Source organism: Oryzias melastigma, linkage group LG21, assembly GCF_002922805.2.
Source record: "Oryzias melastigma strain HK-1 linkage group LG21, ASM292280v2, whole genome shotgun sequence".
In the NCBI taxonomy this organism is placed as follows: Eukaryota; Metazoa; Chordata; class Actinopteri; order Beloniformes; family Adrianichthyidae; genus Oryzias; species Oryzias melastigma.
In genome coordinates, this window is record NC_050532.1 from 18093626 (window position 1) to 18102019 (window position 8394).

At 39.7% G+C, this 8394-nt stretch overlaps 1 protein-coding gene across 2 annotated transcripts in view; it reads right to left on the minus strand.

The window, feature by feature from the left end:
• Positions 1-799: 799 nt before the first annotated feature.
• Positions 800-8394, minus strand: part of fign (fidgetin) — a 35572-nt gene continuing 27977 nt past the window's right edge. For both annotated transcript variants that reach the window (XM_024287219.2, XM_024287218.2), the window contains one exon: positions 800-7286. In XM_024287219.2, the coding sequence (XP_024142987.1) occupies positions 5050-7286 (2237 nt within the window). In that variant the 3' untranslated portion in view covers positions 800-5049. The remainder of the gene's footprint in view (positions 7287-8394) is intronic.

Here is an 8394-nt window from a genome sequence, read left to right on the forward strand (position 1 = left end):
AAAAAAAAAAAAAAATTCAGAAAACAATTTAATTCACAAAAATCAAAAGGAAATAGTAAAAAATGAAACAAAGAAACTAGGGGAATAGAGGGCATTGTTGATAGCAATACTGGATATCATCAGCCAATTACCAATGTTTTCCGGCTTCTGAATGGGTTTCATATTTCTGACATTCCTCTTGTTTTCTAGAAACAATTTTTGTTTATTTTTTTGTTTTACGTTTTGGTTTCTGGAATTTTTTGCTTGTTTACAATGTATTTTTTTTATATTTGTTCTGCTTTTCAATTGTCATTGTAATCTTTAAGATATTTTTGCACCTATTGTGATTTGTTAATGTGATTTATCCTTCAGGGCCACAGTAGTTTTGCTCTTATAACATAAACAAAAAAACTTCCTTTTAATTCCTTTGTTTTATCATGCACAACTGCCACACAAAACCTCATACGTCAAGTTTTCTGGGCTCCATGTAAATCATTTGGATCTGAAATAGCTCATATGTGACATTATGCAAGTGCATTTCCCTCACATTACGGATCAATGAAACACAATTCGCTTTTATAAAAAGCTCTTCCTACTTACAAAGAATGCTCTATCTGTTCTCATTAATGCTAATTGTAGAGAAACTTCCCACGCAAGTACCTCCTACAACTCAATGATTTAATGAAAGTGAATTTGTCCGTATTGCTGTTAAAGCAATAAAAAAAGCTGAAAACTATGGAAAATAGTTAAACTCCTTCTGTCATTTTACTGTTCTGTGTCTACTACAAATCACAACATAATAGTAAGAATAAAAAACAAGTCATTTTAAGAAGCAAACCGCCTTTATTCAGTATTTCAATAACCTTTGAAATGAAAATACAAAGAAATTGACTGTACTGTAAATATGGCAATACATACACACATATAAACATGTATGTGGTGCATTTTGTATGTTTGCTGTAAACCAATAGCAAATGTACAATACATACAGCTATGTGCAAGTTGGATTTCTGTACATGTCTATGCAGAGTAAAAATTCAAAATACTTATAGCAAAAGGTTTGTCCCTCATACTTGACTGTTGAATTGTAATCGCACAAATTACATAGAATTACAAGAATGCACAGAGGATTAAAGCAATTCCACTTTTTCTCCAAGGAAAAGACTTTTTTCCATCTAAGACCTTGAAGAGATTGCAGTTTGTCTGTCATTGTAAATAAACCGTGGATCGGGTTGTGCAGGTTAACTTCATCTTTAGCCTCAAGGTGCCTTTTTTCTTCGGTTACTTGTAAAATTCGCCTCCTCTGTCGATGTCTGACTTCAGCACAATCTTTACCTTATTTTTTTTTCTTTTTCTTAAGCCAACATTTTAACTAATTAAAAAAAAATCCATAAACGAATGACATTCAAAATGAAAAACAACAACAGTACATATGTAGCAATGAGGTAGAAATGGTCATAAAGTTCAGCAGATTTTCATGGAATCCATATTTCGACCGTCACAGAAATACAGCAATGATAATAAAAAAAAGATTTAAATATCGAAATTTGTGCCAGTGTGAAATCTGATGTGCTTATAAATAAAAGTCCTATCAAGTCTTATTTGTTCCCGTGAATCTCTTTGTGACATACGCGCTGCTGATTAGAACTTATACAGCCTCTAAAATATCAAGCATTGTCTTGATGGGTGTGAAACCGCTTTGGCCGTACGGCTTCCTACGCTCCAGTTGTTATGACAGTTAAAACAATCATACAAATGTAACTCCGCTTATGTCTGCAAGACAGACGGGAACAACACAGAGTACATGACAAGACCTTCTGTTGTCTAGGAGACAATTAGTACTGCTTCGTTTGAGAGTTCCCATACATGTTCGCATACATACAACTTGGATGAAGTTGTGAAATCTGTGCTTGTCAATGGACTTCAAAACACCCCCTAAATATATATATATATTTTATTAATTGTGTTCTGAACTTGTATTGTAGTGGGACAAAAGGCAGTTTGACTCTGCCATGTCTGTGCTTTTTGTTTGTTTTTTTTTGGACCACAACTACAAAGGAATACCATGTTTTTTTTAATTGCCACATAAGAGTAGAAGTCATGTTTCGCCTACATTTTACACAAACATATTTAAAAAAAAACAACTTCCAGTGTTTGATGGGAAAAACCTTCATTTTTTAAGAAAAACTGTGTTGTTTGCGGCAGAATACTGGACTCACATGTCCCATTTTAGTCCTGTTTATCACACCAAAAAAAAGATATTGACTTTGGTTTTAGGGAAAATCCGAAATATTTAAATCAATTTCTTTGGAAAATAACCTTTTCTAAAGAATTACTTTTACTTTAAAGGCAAAATTGCAAATATAATGTTAAATTAAAATGCCATTGTATTGGCAAAGATGGAATTTAGTAATATTTATTGTAATATTTTTAGCTTGAATCATCTAATTTTAATTTCCATTCTAACCCAACAGTGTTTAGATAATCAATAACAATGATTGAAGTTTAAAGTGTTCTCCATGTGTCATCTGTTAGTCATTTAACGCAAGTTGTGTGTCGTTTTTTTAAGACCATCTGGTTTATTAAGGACAAACACTAAAACAATTTAAAATTCGGACACAGTGACAGTGAGATGTTGAGGTGATGGCAAATCATACAGCAGGAATCTATATAACTAGCTGCGTTTCCATTACACACCTATAAGGGAAAATGTATTGAAATTTTAGAAATGTCAAAAAAAAGACAATTTAGCAATTACACTGTTTCCATTAAACCATAATTATGCTAATAAACACACGCAGTAAGCCATTAAAAAACATTTCTTTGATTTACAGCAGATACATTCAAATTTCTGCGCTCATCATCATCTATCAAAGGAGACGTCGGTGAATTGTTCAGGCCACGGAGCGGAAAGTTACGTGGGTGCGGCTATGGATGAGGCAATTTTGGGAAATCATTGTTGATGATTTTACATGTGGATCCAACAATTCCAAATGACACTCAACTTTTGATGAGCTGTTTGACGCTGTGGGACCTCTTGTGCAGTGGTCACGTGACTCTTAATTAGGGAAAAGAGTAACTTCTATTGCAGTTTAGCGAAATTTGTCAATTTCAATACGCCTAGAAAACCACCTCCTCCAAACGCAAAAAAAAGGTTATTTTGATGAATGCGAGTTTTTTCAAAATTGACGTGTTTCCAGTTGGCAAATTTATTATCACAAATCCAATTTGTGCAATTTCATATTCAATGGAAACGCAGCTATTGATGATGATTAAATGGCAGAAAGTAAAACCTTCAGTAAAACCATGCTTAAAAATACCTTAAAAATGAGAAAAACTTTAGCCCCTCCGCACTTCTTTTACTAAATACTTGCAATGCTGCCTACGTTTATTACGTTTTAACCTGATCTCGTAAATCTGGCGTCTCATGTGGGTTTTTGGTTGTTGCCTTTCTTGAAAGTGTACTAATTAACGGTAGTAAATGGAGCGACTCAAATTGAAGAATCACTACAAATGTAATGTCAGCTAATTTGTGTGCAGATGATCAGCATGTGTTCCAAAAGAAAAAGAAAAAAAAAAAAAACTTTGTGCAGTCAAAGTAATTCTACTGTAAACTTTGTCACAGAAAAAAACCTTTACTTTTACACTTCACACCACAGGCTCAACTGTCTAAAACAAACATGATGCAACTGTATATGTTAGTAAAGATCAAATTAGCTGAAGGCAAAGTGGTGTTCTTATAATGGATGGATTACACGGTGAAAAAAGTGTTATCAAAAGGCAAAGCTGATAGATGTTGCACACAGGAAATTGCGTTTTGGGAATTTCATAGGTGCTGTCTTTTTTTGAATTTGTTTCTAGAGATAAACACACTGAGGTAGAAAAAGAAATTAGGCTGTACATAATCCTAATGATAAAACAGCAGCAGAAGATAGTGACATAATAAAAAAAACAGAAAAAAGAAGCTTAGGGCATTTGTCCTTCTCAACCCAAGATGTTTGCATTTTGAATTTCTCTCCGTGCTGCCCCAAACTGCCCTTGAACAGCCGTATCTCTCAAAAACAAGGGACTAAACACAAAGACGTGTTTTCCTTTCACAGCTAGAAAAAATGTTCAAAACACAAATGTATACGGGAATATAACCAAAACCCCACAGTAGCTGTCAGTTTTTATACAAAACAAACTCAAAAGACATGAAATCCTCTTAAAAAACAAACATCTCACAGATAATCAACCATTACCTTCATACATTCACTTTAGGAGCCGTCACACTTTGAGCCTTTTGAGGTATTAAAGACTTGTGTGTTTTGATATTTAAACTTCAAATGCAAGCCTAGCACTTACAAGCTCTTGAGGTACTATACATTCCTGAGTTTTTATAAAGATAGCATAAAAAAAAACAAAAAAACGCCATAATATATAGATATATTTTCTTTTACCAAAATGCATTTTTTTAACTAAAAAAAGGAAAAAGTAGTACTTGTTTTCAGTTACAAGGAGAAGCTACAACAACGACCAACTCCAACTTCTACTGAACATATCCGACTGTTTTGGAACAAAAGTGTGTCAGTGTTCTTGTAATTAAATGATTACGCACACATGAAACCAGTGCAAGGCGATGGAGCCCAACTGAAATGATGCCAATAGATTTAATTTAGCTCAAATTAACCACAACGGTTCACAGAGAGCACAGAACAGACACAGCTGAAAAAACACTCTTCCAATGAAAAAAAACAACTTTTTTTGTCACATCGTAAAGCTTTTTTTCTTTTTCTCTATTAGCACATGCCACAAATGAAAACTGTGTGAAGATAAGGTAAAAACAAAACGCTTAAACAGCACCATGTCAGGCACTTGACAGCAACTAAATCTCAAGATTAGCAGTATATTGATATATATGTATAAATATCATATATATATTTATGTACAAAAAAAAAACGAGAACATCTTTTTTTATTCATTGAGCAATTCTTTAGACTGTTTTTACCATCTGAATGAAGCCCGTAGGGGAATTTTCTATTCTCTATTTCATGTATTCATATGCTCACAGTTCATAGAAATGGTTCTCTTTCATTGACTGCAACCAAACATTTTATTCCACTCGTTGTACATGTCAAGTTCTTTTTGTGATATGCTTGGCTGGAATTTGCAAAATACATTGTCAAAATCTTGGTATGAGACCGGTCTCATCTGACTGGGGTGGATGCCTGACAGCTCGGCACCGGGCATGCCATGGAGAGGGCCAATCAGAGCCTCCTGACACAGCTGAGCCACGTCCAGTCCTGAAAGTCCCTCTGTCCTCTGAACCAGCAGCGACATCTCTTTGTCACTAAGACAATAGTTGTGCTGTGAGAGCAACTGGCTGATGATTTGATGGCGTGCTGTTCCATCAGGCAACGGGATGAGTAATCGCTTTGTGAAGTACCTCCGCAGGGAGTCGGGGATCTTTTCGGGATTACTGGTGGAGCAGACCACGAGAACTTGGTCCTCAGCTGAGGTAAGAATACTGTCAAGTTGGATCAGGAGCTCAGACTTGAGGTGGTTCACGGGGCTGTCCTCGCTGAGCTGAGCTGAAAGCAGCAGATCCACATCGCTGATGAAAACTACCGCTGGCTGACGACACCGGGCTACGAGGAAAGACGCCTGGATGATCTTGTCCCCTTCTCCCAGCCACTTGGTCACCAGCGTGGAGCCGTTCAGTCTGAAAAAAGCAGCTCCCAGGTGGCTGGCCATGCAGCGTGCCAACAGTGATCTCCCCGATCCCTGAGGTCCAAACAAAAGGAGGCTCCGGGGAATTGTTGCAAGTCCACTAAACATATCAGGCCTTAAAATCGGCCACAGTATCTCCTCCTTAATAGCTGCTTTGGCCATATCAAGACCTGCAATGTCGCTCCAGTCCACAGCAGAGCCTTGCTGGAGGATTTCTGTTGTCACCATCTCCACCAAGTTTGAGTCACTGTTTTTTAGCTGTTCTTCTGCGGCGTGAACAGACGAGGTAGCTGAACCGATGTCAGGCCCTGTTAGGGAGTGGGAGAGATGCTGTCTGTGCTCTTCAGTTTGCTCACTCATAATGGGAGATCCAAATTTGCCGTACGGCTCACCAGTTCTGAGATCCCCCACAGAGCTTTTGGTTGAGCCATAGGATGGGGGACTTAGTGCTCTGCCGGAGTGCAAATTAAACTTCCTTTGCTGATCAGAGGACATCTGCGGTTTGGTGGACTTAAAAGCTAACGACGATGCGTCTGGATTTCTTTCAAAACCGCTGCCTCTGCTCGAGTCCGATATGCTGCTGTCTGCTACTCTGTACATGGGGCTCTGTGAGGAGCGGGGTTGGTTGTAATTGAAGTTGCCATAGCCCGGGTCCATGTCTCCATGTCCGCTCATGTAGAAAGCCTTTCGCTTTAAGGAGTTGGATGTGCTGCTGTTCAAGGGTGTCGGCGCGATCGGGGTATGGTTGTGGGACTGGTAGGTGTAGCTGGGTAGTGTGGTGGGGGGTATCGGTGTAGGGGCCGCGATACCTGACGGCAAGTACGCAGAAGGGGGAGGCGCTCCCCCAGAGCCGTAACCGGGGCCCACGGCAGTCTGCGAGGCATACCCCGTGGGAGGGTAACTGTAGTTGGGAATGTTCGGAGAGCCGGCGTTGTAGCTCGGCACTAAGGTGGGCGGAGGAGGGGGAGGGGGTGGTTGCAGCAGTCCGGCACTGTGTAAAGGGGACGGGTGGGGGGAGGGGAGGGCTGGGGTGCTCTGGCCGCTATAGCTAGAGTGCAGGTAGGAGCCGTTGTAGCTGGCAGTATATTCCTGAGAGGGAATGCCCGAGTGGAGGGTGGTGGCCGGGTGGCTCCCACAGTTACTGCTGGAGTAGCTGGGCTCGGACAGGCTGCTAGCCAACCCCGGGGAGCTGCCTATGCTAGCCGAGACGTCCGCGGGGGGCAGGGCAGCCGTCATTCCAGCTTTGCTCACAGGTATAACATCTGGAGCACAGTTCATTGGGTAAATCCCCTCCTGCCACGACTCGCTCTCCGACTTCCGTCCATTCATGAGTCCGCCGGTGCTATCGGAGTACGAGCACAGCAGAGCTCTTTCGTTTGGGCCTTCTAGGATCCCGGAGTATTTCTCTGCATATTTCTTAAGCAGATTGGAGGCAGTCAATGCAGAGATGTCATCGTTTGCCCACGCATACTGGTATGTTCGCTGTAAGTGCCCCCGGTAGGCCTCCACTTTGTGTGCTGGAGAGCGGGTAGTGGATGAGATGTCAAAGTGCTGCTCTGCCCATTGTGTGTGCTCGGGGGTCCACTGCATCTTTAGACCTAGATATCCAGAGAAGAATAAGTATTATTAAAATGATTCATTAGGATTTAAATAAAAACATTTGTGCATGCTTTTATATAACTAAAAAATAATAAAGTAAACAGAGGAAATGGATATTTTTGTTGACGGAAATTAACAAAGAAAATGATAGTGGTGGTTTATGTGTGTTGCAGCAACTGAACCAACATTAGGGTCAGCTTGAAAATGCAGCACCTATAGTAACCATGGCGTAATCCACAAACAGCAGCGCAGAAAGACACAGGCACTGCCGGTCAGTCTATAATTCAACACTCATCTGAGGCATTCTCAGACAGTTTCAAATCTGCTTGGAGGAGAGCAGCAAAGCAATCTTCCTTGGCAGCGCTCTGTTGCTTTCATCACACAAAGCCCTCAGCCCAGCATGAATTACATCCACATCGAGTCTGCCTACTGCTTCCCCGTCACAAGAGTGCGGAAAAAAAAGAACATGGCTCACTTCTGTTTTTCTTTGCAGCCTCTCTCAGCCTCTCCATGCAGCCTTAAGGGGTTTGAATGACAAAAATAATCCTAAAGTCAATCTGTACATTTTTTTCTCAAAGCCTTTTACAAGTTAAAAGAGTTTTAGTGGACTTTTTTTGTGCAATGCTAATTTGTCCAAGAGAGGAGATGCATCAAACCTATTATTTTACGCCTGTTAAATAAAATTGTTTCTTTATTAAGTTGTCGTGTGGTATTATTTACACTTGAGTGAGCCCATATCACAATTTAAAGAAAAGCAGCTAGTGTCTGGAGGCGATTACATATGCAGTGTTTGTCTTCAGTTTTTCTTCTGCCTCTGTTTCAGCCATTACCAACCTGCCACCCGAGACACCAGCAGCTAATTAGCAGGATGATGCTTCACTAATTGTGTTAATTTACATGGTTTTAGTCAAAGCGATCAATGCTATAGCTTGTGCGGTTGTCAACTGTCCAAGCTAATGACTGCAAAAAAAGGAAAAAACTGAGTGAAAAAAAATAAATAAATGGATGAACAAAAGCATTTGGAAGCGGTTGGGGGAAAATAAAATAAATATTTTATCTTGTGTGAACTGTTTTTTTTTTTAAGACAGGTTTGTTTCAAAAGTGGGA